Source organism: Hemiscyllium ocellatum, chromosome 40, assembly GCF_020745735.1.
Source record: "Hemiscyllium ocellatum isolate sHemOce1 chromosome 40, sHemOce1.pat.X.cur, whole genome shotgun sequence".
NCBI lineage: Eukaryota > Metazoa > Chordata > Chondrichthyes > Orectolobiformes > Hemiscylliidae > Hemiscyllium > Hemiscyllium ocellatum.
Genome location: NC_083440.1, coordinates 27759224 through 27784812, shown reverse-complemented (window position 1 = coordinate 27784812; position 25589 = coordinate 27759224). Strand labels below are relative to the sequence as shown.

The 25589-nt window shown below is 52.7% G+C and overlaps 2 protein-coding genes across 4 annotated transcripts in view; both read right to left on the bottom strand.

Moving 5' to 3' along the window:
* Positions 1 to 7800, bottom strand: part of LOC132834553 (protein turtle homolog A-like) — an 80758-nt gene extending 72958 nt beyond the window's left edge. Inside the window, exons 1-2 of the mRNA XM_060853495.1 lie at positions 7483 to 7800; positions 245 to 448 (exon numbers count right to left, since the gene is read on the bottom strand). Coding sequence (XP_060709478.1) covers positions 245 to 448; positions 7483 to 7582 — 304 coding nt within the window. The 5' untranslated portion in view covers positions 7583 to 7800. The remainder of the gene's footprint in view (positions 1 to 244; positions 449 to 7482) is intronic.
* A 12946-nt stretch (positions 7801 to 20746) lies between these two features.
* Positions 20747 to 25589, bottom strand: part of LOC132834482 (cell adhesion molecule 3-like) — a 46998-nt gene continuing 42155 nt past the window's right edge. For all 3 annotated transcript variants that reach the window (XM_060853397.1, XM_060853398.1, XM_060853399.1), the window contains 2 exons: positions 23750 to 23875; positions 20747 to 21140 (listed from right to left, as the gene is read on the bottom strand). In XM_060853397.1, coding sequence (XP_060709380.1) covers positions 21022 to 21140; positions 23750 to 23875 — 245 coding nt within the window. In that variant the 3' untranslated portion in view covers positions 20747 to 21021. The remainder of the gene's footprint in view (positions 21141 to 23749; positions 23876 to 25589) is intronic.

The following is a 25589-nucleotide window of genomic DNA, read 5'->3' as shown; positions in this document are numbered from 1 at the left end:
GCATGGCCAATCCACCCTAACCTACACGCCCCTGAGCACTATGGGTAATTTAGCATGGCCAATCCACCCTAACCTGTACTGTGGACTGTGGGAGGAAACAGGAGTGCCCAGAGGAAGGCAATGTGGACACAGAGAGAATGTGTAAACTCCGACACAAACAGTCGCTCGCCACCCCCCCTTCCCCCCCCCCCCGAGGGTGGGGTTGAAGCCCGTTCCCTCCTCCCTGGCTCCATCTCGCCCTTACCCAGGTAAGCTGCATCGATCCGCGGAGGGTGGACCCCGAACCTGATGTAGATGGGCAGCACCAGGCCTTTGTGGAGCCACTCAATGACCTGGGTTGTCCGATGGTCTTCACTGAGGGAGAACTCACAGCTGAGGGTCACCATGTCCCCCTCCCGGCCTGTCACTGACTGCACGGCCGCTGGGTGCTGCTGCCTGGGCGCTGCGGCTGTGGGAGTAAAGTGTTGACAAGTTCAAGACTTCTTCACTGCACGCCCCCACCCCTCCGTTTGCAGATAGCACCGAGCAGGAGATGGGTGTGACACAATCATTCCTCATCCAAACCCAGCTCTCGTTCTCTCCCTCTGTCTCCATCTCACTCTCTCTTCCTCTGTGCCTTTTTCACTCTCCCCCTTCTCTCTCCCTCTCTATTTCTACTCTTCTGTCTCTCTCTCTCTCTCTCTTCCTTTCTCTTGAGCTTCGTATCTCTCTCTCTCTCTCTCTCTTTCTGCCAAACCCTGATTGTCCATCAGCCTTATTCTCTTTGTCTGCTGCATTCTCTTCATCTCTCTCTCTGGCTTTTCTGTGCTTATTCTACCTCTTTTTCTCATACACACTCTGTCTATCTCTATCTTGGAGTCACTCACTCTGTCTCTCTCTGCATCTCCATTTCTCTCTCTCTTTCTCTCTCACTTTCTCTCTCTCTGCATCTCCATTTCTCTCTCTCCCACACACACACTCTCTCTACATCTCCATCTCTCTCTCTCTCCGCATTTCCATTTCTCTCTCTCTCTCACAATCTCTCTTTCTGCATCTCCATTTCTCTCTCTCTCTCTCTCTCTCTGCATCTCCATTTCTCTCTCTCTCACTCTCCCTCTGCATCTCTATTTTTCTGTCTCTCTCACACACTCTCTCTATCTCTGCATTTCCATTTCTCTCTCTCTTTCTCTCTCACTTTCTCTCTCTCTCACACACATACTCTCTGCATCTCCATTTCTCTCTCTCACACACACACACACTCTCTCTACATCTCCATCTCTCTCTCTCTCTCTCTGCATCTCCATTTGTCTCTCTCTTACACTCTCTCTCTCCGCATTTCCATTTCTCTCTCTCTCTCACACTCTCTCTTTCTGCATCTCCATTTCTCTCTCTCTCTCTCACTCTCCCTCTGCATCTCTATTTCTCTGTCTCTCTCACTCTCTCTCTCTGCATCTCCATTTCTGTCTCTCTCTCTCTCACTCTCTCACACACACACACACACACTCTCTCTACATCTCCATTTCTCTCTCTCTCTCACACACACACACACACACAACATCTCCATTTCTCTCTCTCTCTACATCTCCATTTCTCTCTCACACACACACACTCTCTACATCTCCATCTCTCTCTCTCTCTCTCTGCATCTCCATTTGTCTCTCTCTCTCTCTCACACTCACTCACTCTCCCTCTGCATCTCTATTTCTCTCTCTCTCTCACTCTCTCTCTCTCACACACACACACACACTCTCTCTACATCTCCATCTCTCTCTCTCTCTCTACATCTCCATTTCTCTCTCTCACACACACTCTCTACATCTCCATCTCTCTCACTCTCCCTCTGCATCTCTATTTCTCTGTCTCTCTCACACACTCTCTCTCTCTCTGCATTTCCATTTCTCTCTCTCTTTCGCTCTCTCTGCATCTCCATTTCTCTCTCACAAACACATACTCTCTCTCTACATCTCCATTTCTCTCTCTCTCTCACTCTCTCTCTCTCTCTCACACACACACACACACACACACACACACACACACACACTCTCTCTACATCTCCATCTCTCTCTCTCTCTCTACATCTCCATTCCTCTCTCTCTCTTTCTCACTCTCTCTCTGCATCTCCATTTCTCTGTCTCTCTCTCACACATTCTCTCTCTGCATCTCCATTTCTCTGTCTCTCTCTCACACATTCTCTCTCTGCATCTCCATTTCTCTGTCTCTCTCTCACACATTCTCTCTCTGCATCTCCATTTCTCTCTCTCTCTCTCTCTCTCTCACTCTCCCTCTGCATCTCTATTTCTCTGTCTCTCTCACACACTCTCTCTCTCTCTCTCTGCATCTCCATTTCTTTCACACTCTCTCTCTCTCTGCATCTCCATTTCTCTCTCTCACACACTCTCTCTCTGCATCTCCATTTCTTTCTCTCTCTCTCACTCTCCCTCTGCATCTCCATTTCTCTCTCTCTCACACTCTCTCTCTCTCTGCATCTCCATTTCTCTCTCTCTCTCTCTCACTCTCCCTCTGCATCTCTATTTCTCTCTGTCTCTCTGCATCTCCATTTTTCTCTCTCTCTCACACTCTCTCTCTCAGCACCTCCATGTTTCTCTCTCTCTCTCACACTCTCTCTCTCTCTGCATCTCCATGTTTCTCTCTCTCTCACACTCTCTCTCTCTCTGCACCTCCATGTAGCTCATTCTCTCTGTCTCGCTAATCTCTCTCTCTCACATTCTGCAGTACCATCTCTCATTTTCTGTCTGTCTAATCTCTCTCTCTCTCTGCATCTCTCTCTCTCTTTCTGCATCTCTCTCTCTGCATCTCCATCTGTCTCATTCTCTCCATCTCTCTCATTCTCACTGTCTCTCTCTGCACTGCAGCTTTCTCACTCTCTCTCTGCATCTCCATCTCTCTCATTCTGTCTCTAATCTGTCTCTCTCTCTCTCTCTCTGCATCTCCATTTCTCTCTCTCTCTCTCTCCCCCTCCCCGCCCCCATTCTCTCTCCTTCTCAACACTGACGAGATCTTTCTGGTCTAGTTCTCTGAAGGGGTTTACAGACTGTCAGAAACATTCACTGGAGGTAGATGAATGGCTGAGGGGTGAGCCTGGATATAACAGTGCCTGAGCGATAGGGTGGAGCATCTGTTGACAGTGAAGCATCTGTTTATTCAGGCAGAAGCTCAGCAAACACAGAGTCCAGCCAAGGCTGGGGTGTGTGAGTGACTGTGTCTGTACGCGTCAGTATGTGTGTGAGACACAGAGTGTCTGTGTGTGTGAGTGAGTGAGAGTGTGTGAGAGAGACAGAGTGTCTGTGTGTGTGAGTGAGTGAGAGTGTGTGAGAGAGACAGAGTGTCTGTGTGTGTGAGTGAGTGAGAGTGTGTGAGAGAGACAGAGTGTCTGTGTGAGTGAGTGAGTGAGAGTGTGTGAGTGTGAGAGAGTGTCTGTGTGTGTGAGTGAGTGAGAGTGTGTGAGTGTGAGAGAGTGTCTGTGTGTGTGAGTGAGTGAGAGTGTGTGTGTGAGTGAGTGAGAGTGTGTGTGTGGGTGAGAGAGAGTCACTGTGTGTGTGGGTGAGAGTGTGTGTGTGATTGTGTCTTTGTGTCTGTGTGTGTGTGTCTGTGTGTACGCATGTCTGTGTGTGTCTGTGTGAATGTGAGTATGTGTGAATGTGTCTCTGTGTGTGCGTGTGTGTGTCTGTGTTTGTGTGTCTATCCGTGTGAGTATGTGTGCATGTGTCTGTCTGTGTGTGTGTGTGTCTGTGTGTGTGTGTGTGTCTATCTGTGTGAGTATGTGTGCATGTGTCTGTGTGTGTGTGAGTGTCTGTGTGTGTGTGTGTCTGTGTGAAATGAGTATGTGAGCATGTGTCTGTGTCTGTGTGAATGTGAGTATGTGTGCATGTGTGTCTGTGTGAATGCGAGTCTGTGTGCATGTGTCTGTGTGCATGTGTCTGTGTGTCTGTGTGTGTGTGTGTGTGTGTGTGTGTGTGTCTGTATGTGTGTGTGTGTGTGTGTGTGAATGTGAGTATGTGTCTGGGAGAGATTTACAAGAATTATCCCGGGAGTGAAGGGCGCGTCATTTGAGGAGGGGTTGAGGAGGATGGGGGAGGGGGGGGAGACGGGCCGGGGTGGGAGTCTGATTCAAACTCTCAGAATACTGAGAGGGCCTGGATAGAGTGAAGGTGGAAAAGAGTAGGAGAGACTGGGATGAGGGCACAGCCTCAGAGTGAAGGGGCCACCCTCTAGGACTGAGATGGGGAGGAATTTCTTCAGGTGGGGGGGTGGGTGGGAAATCTGTGGGACTCAGAGGCCTGGGGAGGGCAGGGCACTGGGTGGGTTTAAGGCAGAGACAGACAGGTTCTCGATTAGTGGGGGGATGAAGAGTTAGGGAGAGAGAGGGCAGGAGAAAGCCATCAGCCTTGTTCGAATGGTGCAGTGGACTCGATGGGCCGAATGGTCTAATTCTGCCCCTGAATCTGATGGTCTCCACAGACCAGACTGGTTTCTCCAACGCGTTCTGCCTTGATCTGGACTCCCGCAGCGTCCGCAATGGTTCAATGCGACCGTTCTGAAACTGGCAGGTCCGCAGGGGTGGAGGAGGGGGAGCGACAGACGACATCAGGAGGCCAGCGGGATGGGCAGGCAGAACACCAAAGGAGGGCCAACACGGTCAGGGAGGGAGCGAAACATTTCCACTGCCAGGTGAAGAGACAACACTGAGCAGAGCGGGAACAGACAGCAAACACACAACTGGGCTTCAGGAGAACAGAACCACACAATCCCCACACAGTGCGCAAACTGGCCCTTCAGCCCAACAGGTCCACACTGACGCTACAAATGGTCACCCATTCCCCGACACTTACCCTTGACAATTCCACCCTAACCTACACATCCCTGAACACTATGGGTAATTTAGCATGGCCAATCCACCCTAACCTACACATCCCTGAACACTATGGGTAATTTAGCATGGCCAATCCACCCTAACCTACACATCCCTGAACACTATGGGGTAATTTAGCATGGCCAATCCACCCTAACCTGCACATCCCTGAACACTATGGGGTAATTTAGCGTGGCTAATCCACCCTAACCTACACATCCCTGAACACTGTGGGTAATTTAGCATGGCCAATCCACCCTAACCTGCACATCCCTGAGCACTATGGGTAATTTAGCATGGCCAATCCACCCTAACCTACACATCCCTGAACACTGTGGGTAATTTAGCACGGCCAATCCACCCTAACCTACACATCCCTGAGCACTATGGGTAATTTAGCATGGCCAATCCACCCTAACCTACACATCCCTGAACACTATGGGTAATTTAGCATGGCCAATCCACCCTAACCTACACATCCCTGAGCACTATGGGGTAATTTAGCATGGCCAATCCACCCTAACCTACACATCCCCGAGCACTATGGGTAATTTAGCATGGCCAATTCACCCTAACCTACACATCCCTGAGCACTATGGGTAATTTAGCATGGCCAATCCACCCTAACCTACACATCCCCGAGCACTATGGGTAATTTAGCACGGCCAATCCACCCTAACCTACACATCCCTGAGCACTATGGGTAATTTAGCATGGCCAATCCACCCTAACCTACACATCCCCGAGCACTATGGGTAATTTAGCATGGCCAATTCACCCTAACCTACACATCCCTGAGCACTATGGGTAATTTAGCACGGCCAATCCACCCTAACCTACACATCCCTGAACACTATGGGTAATTTAGCATGGCCAATCCACCCTAACCTACACATCCCTGAACACTATGGGGTAATTTAGCATGGCCAATCCACCCTAACCTACACATCCCCGAGCACTATGGGTAATTTAGCATGGCCAATTCACCCTAACCTACACATCCCTGAGCACTATGGGTAATTTAGCATGGCCAATCCACCCTAACCTACACATCCCTGAGCACTATGGGGTAATTTAGCATGGCCAATCCACCCTAACCTACACATCCCTGAGCACTATGAATCAACAGGGACATATCAGAGAGATTGCAGGGCAAAAGTCTACAGGTTGATGGGACAGGGACTGGGATCGAGTGGATCGCTCGGTCAGAGCTGGCCCCGGCTGAATGTACCTTTTCTCCGTCTCTCTTTCTCTTTGTCTCTTATTCGCTCTATCTCTCTGCCTCACTGTATCCTCCTCACTCTGTCATTCTCCATCTCTCTCTCTCTCTCTCTCTGTGTTCCCCACCCTCACTTCATACAGCTTTTTACAATGTATTACAGTGCTCCTCTCTTTCTCTCTCTCTCTCTCTCTCTCACGCACTGTTGCTGTCGATAGAACTGAGGACACTTGGCAACTGAACGTGTCAATAAAATCAGATGCTGCATCAGAGGAAACCATCTGCTGGAGAGGCCAGGAGAAAGCATGAGAATCAGTGGGATATCGAGGAGAAGGAGAGAGAGAGAGAGGGAGAGAGAGAGAGATGCAGTGACTGAGACAGATTTACAGAGAGAGATAAAGAGACAGCGAACCACGCGGGATGGACAGAAATAATTAAATAAGGATAGATAGAGATGGAGGGAGAGAGAGTGATAGTGTGAGAGATAGCAGAGAGAAAGAGAGAGACGGTAAGGGAGAGGGTCATGCAAAGAAAGCGAGAGAGTGACAGACAGACAGGGGGAAACGGAGAGAGTCAGTGGGAAATAGAGGGGGAGAGAGAGGAATGCAGGGAGAAAGGAACATAGACAGAGAGGGACAGAAGGATATAGAGAGAGAGAAATTGTGTGTGTGTGTGAGAGAGAGAGAGAGAGGACAGAGACAAAGAGAAAGTCAGTCAGAAAGGGAATGAAAGATAGAGAGCATGACAGACAGACAGAAGAACAAAGAGAAATAGCAATAGATAGAGCGTGTGTGAGAGAGAGACGGATGGGAACAATGTGAAAAAAGAGAGTGAGGACAGAGAGAGGGAGGACAGGGTGAGAGAGGGACAGAGAGAGAGAGTGAGAGAGAGGGACAGATAGAGACAGAGAAAGACAGAGAGAGAGAGAAAGAGAGAGAGAGAGACAGAGATAGAGAGAGAGAGAAAGAGAGAGAGGGACAGAGATAGAGAAAGACAGAGAGAGAGAGAAAGAGAGAGATAGAGGGATAGACAGGGATAGAGAAAGACAGAGAGAGAGAAAGAGAGAGGGGGGGCAGACAGAGATAGAGAAAGACAGCGAGAGGGAGAAAGAGAGAGAGAGGGATTGACAGAGAGAGAGAAAGAAAGAGATAGAGGGATAGACATAGATAGAGAAAGGCAGAGAGAGAGAAAGAAAGGGATAGAGGGACAAAAACACAGACAGAGGCAGAGAAAGAGGGACAGGCAGAGAGAGATGGACAGCAACAGGAAGAGATAGTAATAGAGAGAGATGGAAGAGACACAGAGACAGAGATAGATAGCGACAGACAGAGAGAGACTCAGAGACAGCGAGAGAGAGAGAGAGAGACAGGATTTCCAGAGGGTCCCTGGTTCCTGGTAACTCGTTGCCTCTTACCTGGGGGGTAGACGGTGAGGGTCCACACCACTGCCAGCAGGATGTTAGGGAGACGGCTGAACCACATAGCCTGGAGCACAGAGGGTGGGGGTAACAGCATGGCAGAATCAGCAGGGGAGCAGCACAGCAGGATCCCATATCTGCTGCCATTTCAGAGCCTCCATCTCGCACTGGCCCGGGCACAGACAAACTTGACTGGGTCTCCCTGTCTCAGAGTGGCACTGTCCCACACTCTCCTGACCTCTGACCCACGATAAACCCAAATCCTCTGACCCCTGACCCTTCGCAGCTGGACCTCTCTTGATTTACTCGATCTCTCCAATGGTCACTTGATCCCTCTGACCCCTGACCCCTCTGACCCCTGACCCTTTGGATTTCTGACCCCTGACCCCTCTGATCCCTGACACTCCTGTGTCCTCAGACCCCTGACCCCTCTGATCCCTGACACTCCTGTGTCCTCAGACCCCTGACCCCTCTGACCCCTGACCCCTCTGACCCCTGACCAGTCTGATGCACCTGAACTGGTTCAGAATAAAACCCTCTGTTTCTCCTCACTGTCTCTCACACACGGTTTCTGTTCAACTTTCACCGTGTGTGTCTCTCTCTCTCTCTCACACACTCTTTCTCTCTAAGTTTCTCTCTCTGTACTTGCTCTCAAACTTTCTTCATAAACCTGTCTCACTCTCTCTCTCACGCGTCTCTTTTTCTCTCTCTTGTCTGTCCGTCTGTCTGTCTCTCTCTCTCTGTCTCACTCAGATCCTCTCTCTATCTCTCCGTCTCCTTTCTCTCTCTCTCTCTCCCCCTCAGTCCCTCTCTCTATCTCTCCGTCTCCTTTCTTTCTCTCTCCCACCCCCTCAGTCCCTCTCTCTATCTCTCCTTTCTCTCTCTCTCTCCCCCTCAGTCCCTCTCTCTATCTCTCCGTCTCCTTTCTCTCTCTCTCTCTCCCCACCTCAGTCCCTCTCTCTATCTCTCCTTTCTCTCTCTCTCTCTCCCCCTCAGTCCCTCTCTCTCCCCCTCAGTCCCTCTCTCTATCTCTCCGTCTCCTTTCTTTCTCTCTCCCACCCCCTCAGCCCCTCTCTCTATCTCTCCTTTCTCTCTCTCTCTCTCCCCCTCAGTCCCTCTCTCTCCCCCTCAGTCCCTCTCTCTATCTCTCCTTTCTCTCTCTCTCTCTCTCCCCCTCAGTCCCTCTCTCTCCCCCTCAGTCCCTCTCTCTATCTCTCCTTTCTCTCTCTCTCTCTCTCCCCCCTTCAGTCCCTCTCTCTATCTCTCTCTCTCCCCCTCAGTCCCTCTCTCTATCTCTCCGTCTCCTTTCTCTCTCTCTCTCTCTCCCCTTCAGTCCCTCTCTCTATCTCTCCTTTCTCTCTCTCTCTCTCCCCCCCCCAGTCCCTCTCTCTATCTCTCCGTCTCCTTTCTCTCTCTCCCCCCTCAGTCCCTCTCTCTATCTCTCTGTCTCCTCTCTCTCTCTCTCTCTCTCTCTCAGTCCCTCTCTATCTCTCCGTCTCCTTTCCCTCTCTCTCTCTCTCTTCCCCTCAGTCCCTCTATCTATCTCTCTGTCACCTCTCTCTCTCTCTCTGTAACCACCAATTAACTGTTGCTGTTGTTAACTAGTAACTCCCCCCCTCGGTTACCTTGAGGACACAGGACCTCCCCCCGTCACGCTCGCTCTCTCACTCTCCCGACAACTCTCTGACCCTGGTTTGGACTCTTTTTCTCTCCTGCCTCCCTCACTCGCTCACTCTGTCTCTCTCTCTCTCTCTCTCTGTCTCAGGTCTCCCCCAGCCCCTGGCTCCGACACTATGTGGGGGGTCCACCGGGTAACGGATGAGACTTAGCCGCTCTCTGCGCGAGAGACAAGCTCCATTCCTGCTGCCAATGCAGGTGCTCCTGAAATCTGATCTATCCCCGCCTCTCGCTCTCACTCACTCCCCATTCAACCAGGGAATCACATTGCCAGTCTCCAGAACAATAGTCCAAAGAACTCTTTCTCTCTGCGGCCCTCCCACCCCACACAAATCCAGTCCCAACATCAATGGGAGGGAGGGGCCTGAGGATACTGACTAGGCCTCGTTGCCATGGGAGACATTAGGCCCGACCAGCCTCCGGGCTCATGCTCTGTAACTGTGCCTTGGCACCCCACCCCAGCCCACCCAACAACTCCCCACCTCAACCCTCTCGGCTACCCCCCCCCTTCCCCGTCCAGCCTCCTGGGAGAGGTACGGGGTTGGGGGAAGCCAGGCCAAAGCCTGAGGCCTTGTCTCTGGTTGTGAAGCAAAACTCAGTTCTGACGGCAACCTCCCAACTTTCGTGAGGGACGCCTCCTTCTCTGTTCATCAGGAACCCTGTTTAAAGAGGGAGTCTGTCTGTCTGTCTGTCTCTCTCTCTCTCTCTCTCAGGGACCCTGTTTAAAGAGGGAGTCTCTCTCTCTCAGGGACCCTGTTTAAAGAGGAAGTCTCTCTCTCTCTGTGTGTGTGTCTCTGTCTCTCTCAGGGACTATGTTTAAAGAGGGAGTTTCTCTCTCTCTCTCTCTCTCTCTGTGTCTCTCTCAGGGACCCTGTTTAAAAAGGGAGTCTCTCTCTCTGTCTCTCTCAGGGACCCTGTTTAAAGAGGGAGTCTCTCTCTCTCTCTGTCTCTCAGGGACCCTGTTTAAAAAGGGAGTCTCTCTCTCTCTCTCAGGGACAATGTTTAAAGAGGGAGTCTCTCTCTCTCTCTGTCTCTCTCAGGGACCCTGTTTAAAAAGGGAGTCTCTCTCTCTCTGTCTCTGTCTCTCTCAGGGACAACGTTTAAAGAGGGAATCTCTCTCTCTCTCTCTCTCTCTGTCTCTCTCAGGGACCCTGTTTAAAAAGGGAGTCTCTCTCTCTCTCTCTCAGGGACAACGTTTAAAGAGGGAGTTTCTCTCTCTCTCTCTCTCTCTCTTTCTCACACATGGGTGGTTTGGCTGTGGAATCCCGTAGCTCTGTCTAACACTTGCTGCTTATGCCATTTGATACGCCAGTAGTCCTGTTTGGTGACTTCACCAGTTCCTTTTTTTAATCCATTCAGTCATAGGCATCACTGGCTGTGCTGGCATCTGTTACCCCCCTTGAGAAGGTTGGGGGGGGCGGGGGAGGGGGGGGGGGGTGAGTTGCCTTCTTGACCCGCTGCAGTCCGTGTGCTGTGGGTAGACCCACAATGCCCTGAGGGAAGGGGGCTCCCGAGAGCGTACTGGCGACCGCATCCTCCAGCCTGCCTGGTGCTGCTCCCAGCATGCCCTCCTGCAGTCTCCATTGAACCAGGGTAGACCCCCCCCCCCGGCTTGACGGTAATGGGTGAGGTGGGGGGGGTGGGTTATACTGGGCCATGAGGTTCCAGATTGTGCTGGAGGGCCGTTCTGCTGCTGTTGATAGCCCACAGCACCACATGGATGCCCCAGTCTTGAGCTGCTGGGTCTGTTTGAAGTCCGTCCCATTGGGGATAGAGCCACCCCAACCCGATGGAGGGGATTCTCAATGGGAAGGCGGGACTTTGTCTCCATAAGGACAGGGCGGTGGTCACTCTCACCGACGCTGTCATGGACAGATACATCTGCAGCCGGCTGGCTGGTGAGGATGAGGGTCGTGGGGTTTCTCCCTCCTGTTGGTTCCCCCTCCCCCACACCCCCCACCCCAACCTGCCTCAGACCCCAGTCCAGCAGCGATGTCCTTTCGGACCTGACCGGCCCGATCTGGAATGCTGCTGTCCCTGAGCCACTGTTGGTGGTGGGCACTGATATCCACCCCGCCCCACCCCCAGAGCAGACTCTGTGCCCTTGTCACCCTCCAAGGGTCACTATGGAGGACTCCCAGAGCATCTCCCTCCCCTCTGTATCCCACTGTGTGCTGCCCCCTCTATCCTGCCAGTGGGCAGGACATATCTCAGGGGTGGTGATGGTGGGGTCTGGGATTGGCCATGCTAAATTACCCCATAGTGCCCAGGGATGTGTAGGTTAGGGTGAATTGGCCATGCTAAATTACCCATAATGCTCGGGGATGTGCTGGTTAGGGGGGATTGGCCATGCTAAATTACCCCGTAGTATTCAGGGATGTGTAGGTTAGGGTGGGTTGGCCATGCTAAATTACCCCATAGTGCTCGGGGATGTGTAGGTTAGGGTGGATTGGCCATGCTAAATTACCCCATAGTGTTCAGGGATGTGTAGGTTAGGGTGGATTGGCCATGCTAAATTACCCATAGTGCTCAGGGATGTGTAGGTTAGGGTGGATTGGCCATGCTAAATTACCCCATAGTGTTCAGGGATGTGCAGGTTAGGGTAGATTGACCATGCTAGATTACCCATAGTGCTCAGGGATGTGTAGGTTAGGGTAGATTGACCATGCTAGATTACCCATAGTGCTCAGGGATGTGTAGGTTAGGGTGGATTGGCCATGCTAAATTACCCCATAGTGTTCAGGGATGTGTAGGTTAGGGTGGATTGGCCATGCGAAATTACGAATAGTGCTCAGGTATGCGTAGGTTAGGGTGGATTGGCCATGCTAAATTACCCATAGTGCTCAGGGATGTGTAGGTGAGGGTGGATTGACCATGCTAAATTACCCATAGTGTTCAGGGATGTGTAGGTGAGGGTGGATTGGCCATGCTAAATTACCCATAGTGCTCAGGGATGTGTAGGTTAGGGTGGATTGGCCATGCTAAATTACCCCATAGTGCTCAGGGATGTGTAGGTTAGGGTGGATTGGCCATGCTAAATTACCCATAGTGTTCAGGGATGTGCAGGTTAGGGTGGATTGACCATGCTAAATTACCCATAGTGCTCAGGGATGTGTAGGTTAGGGTGGATTGGCCATGCTAAATTACCCATAATGCTCGGGGATGTGCTGGTTAGGGGGGATTGGCCATGCTAAAGTACCCCGTAGTATTCAGGGATGTGTAGGTTAGGGTGGATTGGCCATGCTAAATTACCCCATAGTGCTCGGGGATGTGTAGGTTAGGGTGGATTGGCCATGCTAAATTACCCCATAGTGTTCAGGGATGTGTAGGTTAGGGTGGATTGGCCATGCTAAATTACCCATAGTGCTCAGGGATGTGTAGGTTAGGGTGGATTGGCCATGCTAAATTACCCATAGTGCTCAGGGATGTGTAGGTTAGGGTGGATTGGCCATGCTAAATTACCCCATAGTGTTCAGGGATGTGCAGGTTAGGGTAGATTGACCATGCTAGATTACCCATAGTGCTCAGGGATGTGTAGGTTAGGGTAGATTGACCATGCTAGATTACCCATAGTGCTCAGGGATGTGTAGGTTAGGGTGGATTGGCCATGCTAAATTACGAATAGTGCTCAGGTATGCGTAGGTTAGGGTGGATTGGCCATGCTAAATTACCCATAGTGCTCAGGGATGTGTAGGTGAGGGTGGATTGACCATGCTAAATTACCCATAGTGTTCAGGGATGTGTAGGTGAGGGTGGATTGGCCATGCTAAATTACCCATAGTGCTCAGGGATGTGTAGGTTAGGGTGGATTGGCCATGCTAAATTACCCCATAGTGCTCAGGGATGTGTAGGTTAGGGTGGATTGGCCATGCTAAATTACCCATAGTGTTCAGGGATGTGCAGGTTAGGGTGGATTGACCATGCTAAATTACCCATAGTGCTCAGGGATGTGTAGGTTAGGGTGGATTGGCCATGCTAAATTACCCCATAGTGCCCAGGGATGTGTAGGTTAGGGTGAATTGGCCATGCTAAATTACCCATAATGCTCGGGGATGTGCTGGTTAGGGTGGATTGGCCATGTTAAATTACCCCGTCGTATTCAGGGATGTGTAGGTTAGGGTGGGTTGGCCATGCTAAATTACCCCATAGTGCTCAGGGATGTATAGGTTAGGGTGGATTGGCCATGCTAAATTACCCCATAGTGTTCAGGGATGTGCAGGTTAGGGTGGATTGGCCATGCTAAATTACCCCATAGTGCTCAGGGATGTGTAGGTTAGGGTAGATTGACCATGCTAGATTACCCGTAGTGCTCAGGGATGTGTAGGTGAGGGTGGATTGGCCATGCTAAATTACCCCATAGTGTTCAGGGATGTGTAGGTTAGGGTGGATTGGCCATGCTAAATTACCCCATAGTGCTCAGGGATGTGTAGGTTAGGGTAGATTGACCATGCTAGATTACCCATAGTGCTCAGGGATGTGTAGGTTAGGGTGGATTGGCCATGCTAAATTACCCCATAGTGTTCAGGGATGTGTAGGTGAGGGTGGATTGGCCATGCTAAATTACCCCATAGTGCCCAGGGATGTGTAGGTTAGGGTGAATTGGCCATGCTAAATTACCCATAATGCTCGGGGATGTGCTGGTTAGGGGGATTGGCCATGTTAAATTACCCCGTAGTATTCAGGGATGTGTAGGTTAGGGTGGGTTGGCCATGCTAAATTACCCCATAGTGCTCAGGGATGTGTAGGTTAGGGTGGATTGGCCATGCTAAATTACCCCATAGTGTTCAGGATGTGCAGGTTAGGGTAGATTGACCATGCTAGATTACCCGTAGTGCTCAGGGATGTGTAGGTGAGGGTGGATTGGCCATGCTAAATTACCCCATAGTGTTCAGGGATGTGTAGGTTAGGGTGGATTGGCCATGCTAAATTACCCCATAGTGTTCAGGGATGTGCAGGTTAGGGTAGATTGACCATGCTAGATTACCCGTAGTGCTCAGGGATGTGTAGGTGAGGGTGGATTGGCCATGCTAAATTACCCCATAGTGTTCAGGGATGTGTAGGTTAGGGTGGATTGGCCATGCTAAATTACCCCATAGTTCTCAGGGATGTGTAGGTTAGGGTAGATTGACCATGCTAGATTACGAATAGTGCTCAGGTATGCGTAGGTTAGGGTGGATTGGCCATGCTAAATTACCCATAGTGCTCAGGGATGTGTAGGTGAGGGTGGATTGACCATGCTAAATTACCCATAGTGTTCAGGGATGTGTAGGTGAGGGTGGATTGGCCATGCTAAATTACCCATAGTGCTCAGGGATGTGTAGGTTAGGGTGGATTGGCCATGCTAAATTACCCCATAGTGCTCAGGGATGTGTAGGTTAGGGTGGATTGGCCATGCTAAATTACCCATAGTGTTCAGGGATGTGCAGGTTAGGGTGGATTGACCATGCTAAATTACCCATAGTGCTCAGGGATGTGTAGGTTAGGGTGGATTGGCCATGCTAAATTACCCCATAGTGCCCAGGGATGTGTAGGTTAGGGTGAATTGGCCATGCTAAATTACCCATAATGCTCGGGGATGTGCTGGTTAGGGGGGATTGGCCATGTTAAATTACCCCGTCGTATTCAGGGATGTGTAGGTTAGGGTGGGTTGGCCATGCTAAATTACCCCATAGTGTTCAGGGATGTGTAGGTTAGGGTAGGTTGACCATGCTAGATTACCCATAGTGCTCAGGGATGTGTAGGGTAGGGTGGATTGGCCATGCTAAATTACCCATAGTGTTCAGGGATGTGCAGGTTAGGGTGGATTGGCCATGCTAAATTACCCATAGTTTTCAGGGATGTGTAGGTTAGCGTGGATTGGCCATGCTAAATTACCCATAGTGCTCAGGGATGTACAGGTTAGGGTGGATTGGGCCATGCTAAATTACCCATAGTGTTCAGGGATGTGTAGGTTAGGGTGGATTGGCCATGCTAAATTACCCATAGTGTTCAGGGATGTGTAGGTTAGGGTGGATTGGCCATGCTAAATTACCCCATAGTGTTCAGGGATGTGTAGGTTAGGGTGGATTGGCCATGCTAAATTACCCATAGTGCTCAGGGATCTGTAGGTTAGGGTGGATTGGCCATGCTAAATTACCCATAGTGCTCAGGGATGTGTAGGTTAGGGTGGATTGGCCATGCTAAATTACCCATAGTGTTCAGGGATGTGTAGGTTAGGGTGGATTGGCCATGCTAAATTACCCCATAGTGCTCAGGGATGTGTAGGTTAGGGTGGATTGGCCGTGCTAAATTACCCATAGTGTTCAGGGATGTGTAGGTTCGGGTGGATTGGCCATGCTAAATTACCCATAGTGTTCAGGGATGTGTAGGTTAGGGTGGATTGGCCATGCTAAATTACCCCATAGTGTTCAGGGATGTGTAGGTTAGGGTGGATTGGCCGTGCTAAATTACCCCATAGTGTTCAGGGATGTGTAGGTTCGGGTGGATTGGCCATGCTAAATTACCCATAGTGCTCAGGGATGTGTAGGTTAGGATGGTCTGTAAGGTACGACTCCATGAGTATGCTTCTGAGCGGTTGTGAGAGAGCTCCCCCAGCGTTGGTACTAACCCCCCCAGATGGTAGTGAGGAGGGACTCTGCAGGGTAGGCCGGGCTGTTTCTGCCGGTGTCTTTTCTGGTCAACGCCGGTTTCAATTCTTTATTTTTCAGACTTGGTAGCAATCGGTACAACTGATGACCGTTACGATGACAATAATACCACACCGTCGTAGACAGCGGGTATTTGCGAGTTAACCACATCGCGGTGGGTCTGGAGAAGGCCAGGGGTACGGATGAGAACTTCGGAGGTTTGCGGAGGACGCCAAGATTGGTGGGCGGGGTGGCCAGCGAAGGTGAGACCACAGAAAGACCTTGATTGACTGGGCCGGTGGGCTGAGGAGCGGCAGATGGAGTTTCCGTTCAGGCCAACGCGAGGTGGTGCATTCTGGGAAGGGCAGGTCTTACCCAGTCAGTGCTCGGGCCCTGGGGAGTGTTACAGAACGAAGAGAGAGAGCGCGGGGGGTACAGGTACGTAGCTCCTTGAAAGTGGAGTCGCAGATCGACAGGGCGGTGATGAAGGCTTTCATTGGTCCGAGCGTTGGGTTGGAACGTCCTGGTGCTGCTGTACCCGACGTTAGTGAGACCACTGCCTGCGGTTCTGATCACAAGGGTATTCTTAAAGATTGCAGGAAAGATGCTGCCTGGACTGGAAAGTCAGAGTTATAAGGAGAGGCTGGAACTTTCATCCCTGGAGCGAGTGTAGGAGGCTTTATAGAGGTCTATAAAACCATGGGAGGCACAGCTAAGGTGGATATTCACCAGCTCTCCCTCCTGGTGGGAGACTCTAAAACTAGAGCACACACAGGGTGAAGGTGGGAGGGGAGAGATACAAAAGAGTCCCTTTTTTTTTCACACAGAGGGTGGTGAGTTCCTGGAACGGTCACGGTGGGAGCAATCTACAATTGTGTCGTTTTAAAAAAACGTTGAGACAGGGACAGGGATGGGATAGGTTGGGGAGGGAGGGATATGGACCAAACGGGACTAGCTTCATTGTGGAAACTGGGCAGCATGGCCAGGTGGGGCCGAAGGGCCTGTTCCCCCATATTGTAGAGCATCTCCAACTTGGGTTCCATCCCTGAAGTCCGGCAGTGGGCTTTTTTTTTCGTTAACAGCAATGGCCAACTCTTTCGATTTCCACTTGGAGAGCTTTGGTGGAATTTGAACTCTGGCTCATCGAAGGCGGGTCTCCAGAACATTGGATCGCGAGCCCAGCACCAGTACCACAACGCCATCGCCGCGGCGCTGACGCTGTTGGGTAGACAACAGGTAAACGACCGACTGGACTGGGACTGGACATGTCTCGTCTCATTCCTCTGGTCAGAAGTGAGCGGGGCGACCACGCAGGGCTCGTCAGCAACACAGTCGGCTCAGTCTGAGAGGGTGTCGTTTGTGACGTTCCCAGATCCAAACCGTTTTCAGGAGCTGAGAATGTTTCCAGAACCCCAGCAGTGAGGAAGTAGGCCGTTTGGCCCATTGAGTGCATGCTGACCCCCAGAAGAGCATCCCACCCCGACCCCACTGCATCACCCATGGCTCACCCCCCTGGCCTCCACATCCCTGAGCACTATGGGTAATTTAGCATTGCCAACCCACCCTAACCTACACATCCCTGAACACTATGGGGTAATTTAGCATGGCCAATCCACCCTAACCTGCACATCCCTGAGCACTATGGGGTAATTTAGCATGGCCAATCCACCCTAACCTGCACATCCCTGAGCACTATGGGGTAATTTAGCATGGCCAATCCACCCTAACCTACACATCCCTGAACACTATGGGTAATTTAGCATGGCCAATTTCACCCTAACCTGCACATCCCTGAGCACTATGGGTAATTTAGCATGGCCAATTTCACCCTAACCTGCACATCCCTGAGCACTATGGGGTAATTTAGCATGGCCAATCCACCCTAACCTACACATCCCTGAACACTATGGGTAATTTAGCATGGCCAATCCACCCTAACCTACACATCCCTGAACACTATGGGGTAATTTAGCATGGCCAATCCACCCTAACCTACACATCCCTGAACACTATGGGTAATTTAGCATGGCCAATCCACCCTAACCTGCACATCCCTGAGCACTATGGGGTAATTTAGCATGGCCAATCCACCCTAACCTACACATCCCTGAACACTATGGGTAATTTAGCATGGCCAATTTCACCCTAACCTACACATCTTTGGACTATGGAAGGAATCCCACGCAGACACGGGAGAATGTGCAAACTCCCACCCGGGACAGACGCCCCCAGGATGGGATCGAACCGGGGTCCCTGGTGCCGTGAAGCAGCCATGCTAACCACTGAGCCCACCGTGAGGCCCATTCCTCTGAAAAAGCCACCGAAAAGGATTGGGAAAGTAATCACTGACTTTTCCCACAGCACAGAAGGGGACTTCAAAAAGGGGCCTTCAGGCTTAGAGAGAAAAGATAAACATTGTGATGGAGACTGTTGGGAAATGGGATGAAATATTGCCTTCCTCTGCATGTGTGTGTTTGTGTGTGCATGTTTTAAGATCAATCTGTATTCCAAAGATTAGCCTGTTTTATCTTTCTTCTTTTATGTCATTAACTTCCGTTCTGCTGTTAAAGGCAGTCTGCAGGTGGAAGTGAACATACCCCGGTGAGGGAATATCACGTTACTCAACTCATCCAAACACAGGATCTGTTCAGCTGGTTATCCATCTTGGAAATAGCTGGGATTTGTACCGACCCTCCGAAGTGCGGTGCTCTCTCAGTACTGACCCTCCGACAGTGCGGCGCTCCCTCAGCACTGACCCTCCGACAGTGCGGCGCTCCCTCAGCACTGACCCTCCGACAGTGCGGCGCTCCCTCAGCACTGACCCTCCGACAGTGCGGCGCTCCCTCAGCACTGACCCTTCGACAGTGCGGCGCTCCCTCAGCACTGACCCTTCGACAGTGCGGCACTCCCTCAGTACTGACCCCTCTGACACCGTATTGCTCCCCCTGATGGGAAGGAGGGATCCAGACGGATGTTGTGTGTCACGTCGAAGACGTTGAGCGTGGGGATTGACAGCAGTAGAATGGGAAACACAGTGAGACGAAGAAACGGTTTGGAGGGTTATTGACAAAGATGGAGGATTGCTGCAAGTTCTCGATGGGCGAGATATGTAGCGGTGGGAAGGACAAAAGGAGATGGAGTTAGCTGTGGAGAGTGTTGGGAAAGGGAGACATCATGCAGGAGTGGAATAGAGAAGTGCTCCATTGACCATCCCAGACCAAATGGACTTCCCCCGAGCACTGTTCAGAATTTGGGCCTAGTCCGTTATTGGAGCCTGAGCTGTAGTTGAGTTGTCTCATTGCTCACATCAGCCAACCTCCATCTTGAGGTACCGTCTGGGTCACGACTGATTGGCGGGCAGACAGCTTTCTTGACGTTGCTGGAGCCTCCCTGACCAGGCCTGACCCTTAATTTAGGCCTCGGAGCCTGCAGCCAGTTTGCCTGCATCCCAGAGGCGAGGGAGGGGCAGAGAGAGTGGCAGTGACTCCGGGACCACAGCCTTGAGGGGCCCTCGCTCTGATTGGTCACACGAAGCCTGAGTCAGTAGGCTTCCCCCACTGCACTGCCCACCCAGACCCACCCGCCAGAATAAAAGAACCCAAAGATAAACTCTCCTCGTTTTCTTTGTCATCTTCTTAAGTTCAGTTTGTTTTTCTTTATTGTTTCAAAATAATTGGAAAACTCTTGACTCGAGCCGGTAGGTGAATAGTTCCCAGTTCCCGAGCGGAAGGGGTGGGGGGAGAGAGAGAGAGAGAGAGCATGACAACGCACTTGGCCAATCACGGTGCCGAACACAATACAGGCGTAAATAACCCAGCCAATCGCAACGCTGCTTCTGAACAAGACACATGTAGACATCTACTTAGTATTAATATTTATATCATATATATATTTATATACTGTATACATCATTTCAGCCAATCAAATCAAATCAAATTTTGCAGATCACGGGCGCAGTTAGGTAGCCTTTATCTCTCTTTGACCAATGGCAGCTCTCGGTTAGGCGTGGAGCAGGCCAGAAAACAGCCAATGGAGGAGCAGCTTTCCACTGACCTTGGCGGCCATCTTGGCCCGTACCCAGGCCGGTGGAGGACAGAGAAAGCCAAACGATCGCCGCGGTAACATCCAAGGGGCGCGGTGGCAGGCAAGGTGTGCGTCACATCAAAACAGATCCCCCCACCCCCCCACCCATCACCTCCACCCTCCCTCCGCAAGGCTCCCCTTCCGGGACAAATCCACACACACACACACACACACCGCACCCCCCACCCCATGCCTCACACTCACACCCAAAGAACACCCCTCCCCCAACCCACCCCAGGCCCTACCCAGCGCGTGGGACACCCCAATCATCCAGGAAACAAACACAGATAATTTGGTACAACTCAGATAAAGACTTCACAGACAAATAAACGGGAAGCAGAGTTTTGTATTTACAACGGGGGGAGTGCGGGGGGGAGGGTGGGTTAGTGACCTCTCTCTACATGGTGGAGGGGGCTTCTTAAAAACACTCCCAGGACACGGACAGCACAGGGTTAGATACAGAGTAAAGCTCCCTCTACACTGTTCCCGCATCAAACACTCCCAGGACAGGGACAGCACGGGGTTAGATACAGAGTAAAGCTCCCTCTACACTGTTCCCCATCAAACACTCCCAGGACAGGGACAGCACGGGGTTAGATACAGAGTAAAGCTCCCTCTACACTGTCCCCCATCCCGCTGCTATCTCTCCTGATTGGTTTTCAGCGGGGATTTGGGTGGGGGGGTGGTGGGGGTGGGCTAAATGAGTGACTGAGGTGGGGGATTTTAAGGAGGGTGCCGCCCCTCCCCCCCCTCGCCCCCATCGTTCAATGGGAACCCCTGCTCCCCAATCCTCCCCCTCCCCAAACAACCCAACCCCAGCCCCGTCGGACTCACCCAATGGCCGTCCGAGAGACGAAGGGCAGAAGGTGGGGGGGGGGGAAAGAGGGTGGGGGTTAACGTGCATTCGCCAGGAGCGATGGAGGTAACTCTTGAAGCCGAGGGGGCGGGGGGGAAACGAGGAGGGGGTGGGGTCAGCGAGCCGTGGGATCAGGCAGGGGAGGGGGCTTCACTGGGATCTTGCTGTGTGCTCCCTCAGGAGGAGGGGGGGGTGGTGGACACTGTTTGGGTGAGGCTGTTCCTCCATCGTGACTCCCTCCCCCACCACCAGACCCCAGCCCCTCCTCCTCCCACTGGAAGCCATTCGGCCCGTCTAGATGAAGTACTCCTTCTTGTCCTCGGAGCTGGAGTGACCGACCTCCGCGTTAATGATGGCCGTGTCCGCGTCCGGAGCGTCGTCTGATCCCTTAGCTTCATGCGTGAGGTATGTTCCTGCCGGAGAGAGAGAGTGTGTGTGTGAGAGAGAGAGAGAGAGAGAGAGAGACAGACAGAATGATGGATAGGGGCCAAGTGCTGGCGAATGGGACTGGATTCGATTAGGGTGTCCGGGCTGGCATGGCCAAGATGGGCAGAAGGGTCTGTTTACGTGCTGCACACCTCCATGACTCTCTGGTATGAAAAAGAGAGAGACACACACAGACAGACAGAGGGAGAGACAGAAAGAATGTGTGACAGAAAGAGACATGCAGAAAGAGAGAGAGAGAGAGAGAGAGAGAGAGAGAGAGAATGTGTGAGAGAGAGAGACATGCAGAGAGAGAGAGAGACGCAGAGAGAGAAGAGAGAGAGAGAGGCAGACAATGTGAGAGAGGGACGGACAGAGAGAGAGAGAGCGTGTGCGCGTGAGGTATATATTTCGAGAGAGAGAAAAACAGACAGATGATGTGAGAGAGGGAGAGAGAGAGAGAGACACACACACAAACAGAGCGAGAGACAGAAAGAATGTGTGACAGAAAGAGACATGCAGAAAGATAGAGAGAGAGAGAGAATGTGTGAGAGAGAGACATGCATAGAGAGAGACGCAGAGAGAGAGACATGCAGAGAGAGAGAGAATGTGAGAGAGGGACACGCAGAGAGAGACATGCAGAGAGAGAGAGATTGTGTGGGAGAGAGAAAGACAGATAGAGAGATAGAATGTGAGAGAGACATGCAGAGAGAAAGATAGAATGTGAGAGAGAGAGACAGAGAGAGAGAGTGAATGTGAGAGAGCCACAGAGAGAGACACGCAGAGCGAAATACAGAGAGAGGGAGAGAGAGAGAGATAGTGAAAATCTGTGCGAGAGAGAGACAGTTCGACAGACAGAGAGAAGGAGGGAACACACAGGCAGAGGTCAATGGAAATGGCATTGGTTCCACTGCTTTGGCCCCATTCGCGGTTCTGAGGAGGCTGCATTTATGTAGCACCTTTACTTTGCTGGGAATAAACTCTGCCTGACCATTCCCAAACTGAACTTCAACTCAGAGTGACAGTGTGAGGGATTGTGGTGACCCCACCGAACCTCAGTCAGGGAGGGGGCGCTTTCCTGCAGAGACTCACTGAAGTGCAGGGGGTTGGGGGGGGGGGGGGGGGGGGGGGGAGGAGGTAGATAAAGAGACTGTGAGGGAGAAGACATTCAGGGAGGGAATCCCAGAGCATTAGGGAGCAGCTCAGCATGGACCAAGAGGAGGGATGGAGGGGGTGTAGGGGCTGGAGGGGGTTACAGAGATAGGGAGGGGGTGTAGGGGCTGGAGGGGGTTACAGAGATAGGGAGGGGGTGGAGGGGCTGGAGGGGGGTTACAGAGATAGGGAGGGGGTGTAGGGGCTGGAGGGGGGTTACAGAGATAGGGAGGGGGTGTAGGGCTGGAGGGGGTTACAGAGATAGGGAGGGGTGTAGGGGCTGGAGGGGTGACAGAGATAGGGAGGGGGTGTAGGGGCTGGAGGGGGTTACAGAGATAGGGAGGGGGTGTAGGGGCTGGTGGGGGTTACAGAGATAGGGAGGGGGTGTAGGGGCTGGAGGGGGTTACAGGGATAGGGAGGGGGTGTAGGGGCTGGAGGGGGTTACAGAGATAGGGACCCAATACGGAACGGGAAGATATTATTATGACCCGGGCTGTCCGATTCCACAATGAGATTTGAATTCAGGAGGTGACCTGGATCTGTGTGCACAGGGTTTGATGGTTGAATGGAATTTGAGTGAGTGATGATCCTCTGCTGGAGGCGTGGACAATCCAGGATTCTGACCCAGCCACACTGAAGGGACGGTGATATATTCCCGAGGCGGGATGGGGAGGGGGCTCGGAGGGGAACTTGCAGGGGGCTGGTGTTCCCATGTACCTGCTGTCCCTTGTCCTTCTGGATGGAAGTGGCCGTGGGGTTTGGAAGGTGCTGCCTGAGGGGCTTTGGGGAATTTCTGCAGGGCACCTTGTAGATGGTCCACACCATCGCTGCTACTGAGCGTCGGTGGGGAGGGAGGGAGGGGTGTTTTTGTGGGTGGGGGGGCCAATCCAGCGAGGGGTTGGGTGGGGCTGCTTTATCCCTGGATGGGGTCGAGCTTCTTGAGTGTTGTTGGAGCTGCCCCCATCGAGGGGCAAGTGGGGAGTATTCCCTCCCCCTCCTGACCTGGGCCTTGTAGATGGTGGGACAGGCTTTGGGGGGGGGGGGGGGAGAGTCAGGAGGGGAGTGACTCGCTGCAGGATTCCCAGCCTCGGACCCTGCTCTTGGAGCTGCTGGGGCTGTGTGGGGGAGCCCAGTTGTGTTTCTGGTTCATGGTAAGCCCCAGGGGGTTGGGATTCAGTGACGGTAACACCACTGAACGTCAAGGGATGGTGGCTAGATTGACCCTTATTGGGGATGGTCCGATATGGAATTTGGGAGAGACAGAGGAGCCACCAGAGGGGAGGAGAGGAGAGGGACAGATATCGGATGTGGACACCAAGGGAAATTTGGGAACAGGCAGGGGGTTAGTTTTGTATTTGGCGACTCGCCCTCTTGGCTTAGAAGATGGACGTCCAGGAAAGGGCTGAGGGAGGCAGGAATTGATTTGGAGAGGGGCTGTCAGACTCACCCTTGTGTCGAATCAGATAACGGATCAAGATGATCAGGAGACACAGAGCAATGAAGACGATGACGGCTACAATGCCACCGATTACCGCGTGGTCAATACTGCTCCGGGTTAGCTCAGACAGAGGGTCTGCAGGCGGAGACACACAACCAGGGAGAGAGAGAGAGAGAGAGAGAGAGAGATCAGGCACAGTCCACATACTGCACAGGGTGTCCCACCGTCAACTCTGACCCTCCCTCAGTGCAGCACTCCCTCAGCACTGACCCTCCCAGTGTGGCACTCCCTCCGTACTGACCCTCTGACAGTGCGGCGCTCCCTCAGCACTGACCCTCCGACAGTGCGGCCCTCCCTCAGCACTGACCCTCCGACAGTGCGACGCTCCCTCAGCACTGACCCTCCGACAGTGCGACGCTCCCTCAGCACTGACCCTCCGACAGTGCGGCCCTCCCTCAGTACTGACCCTCCGACAGTGCGACGCTCCCTCAGCACTGACCCTCCGACAGTGCGGCGCTCCCTCAGTACTGACCCTCCGACAGTGCGGCGCTCCTTCAGTACTGACCCTCCGACAGTGCAACGCTCCCTCAGTACTGACCCTCCGACAGTGCGGCACACACCCTCAGTACTGACCCTCCGACAGTGCGGCCCTCCCTCAGCACTGACCCTCCGACAGTGCGGCCCTCCCTCAGCACTGACCCTCCGACAGTGCGGCCCTCCCTCAGCACTGACCCTCCGACAGTGCGACGCTCCCTCAGCACTGACCCTCCGACAGTGCGGCGCTCCCTCAGTACTGACCCTCCGACAGTGCGGCCCTCCCTCAGCACTGACCCCCCCGACAGTGCGGCACTCCCTCAGTACTGACCCTCCGACAGTGCGGCCCTCCCTCAGTACTGACCCTCCGACAGTGCGGCCCTCCCTCAGTACTGACCCTCCGTCAGTGCGGCCCTCCCTCAGTACTGACCCTCCGACAGTGCGGCCCTCCCTCAGTACTGACCCTCCGACAGTGCGGCCCTCCCTCAGTACTGACCCTCCGACAGTGCGGCCCTCCCTCAGCACTGACCCTCCGACAGTGCGGCCCTCCCTCAGCACTGACCCTCCGACAGTGCGGCCCTCCCTCAGTGCTGTGTGTAGTTTGAAGTGAACAGTTCCTGAATCAGGGAGGTGAGACCTCTCCGATTATAGGTTACCTGATGGTTGTGATGTTCCCCCTGACCAGGGAGGGGGCTTCCTACTGGGGACATGAATCAGAGTCCCTCTGCCCCACCCCACTGGGAGACAGCAGCAGTGAGGAATGGTCAATACTGAATCCGGAACGTCTCCCTCCTGCCTGTCCTCGGGTTTCCCGATTTCCCTTCGCCCTCTCACCCTCTATTACAGACCCGCTCTCATTTCCTTGCTCTCTCTCTCTCCCCCTTTCACACCCTCCCTGTCCCCAAAACCTGTCTTATTCCTCCCAAACCCTCCTCACTTCCAAACTCCCAGCCTCTTTCTCTCCCTCTAATCCCCCCTCTCTCTCCCTCTAATCCCCCCTCTCTCTCCCCTCCAAGTCCCCCCTCTCTCTCCCCTCCAAGTCCCCCCTCTCTCTCCCCTCCAAGTCCCCCCTCTCTCTCCCTCTAATCCCCCCTCTCTCTCCCCTCCAAGTCCCCCCCTCTCTCTCCCCTCCAAGTCCCCCCTCTCTCTCCCCTCCAAGTCCCCCCTCTCTCTCCCCTCCAAGTCCCCCCCCTCTCTCTCCCCTCCAAGTCCCCCCCCTCTCTCCCTCTAATCCCCCCTCTCTCTCCCCTCTAATCCCCCCTCTCTCTCCCCTCCAAGTCCCCCCTCTCTCTCCCTCTAATCCCCCCTCTCTCTC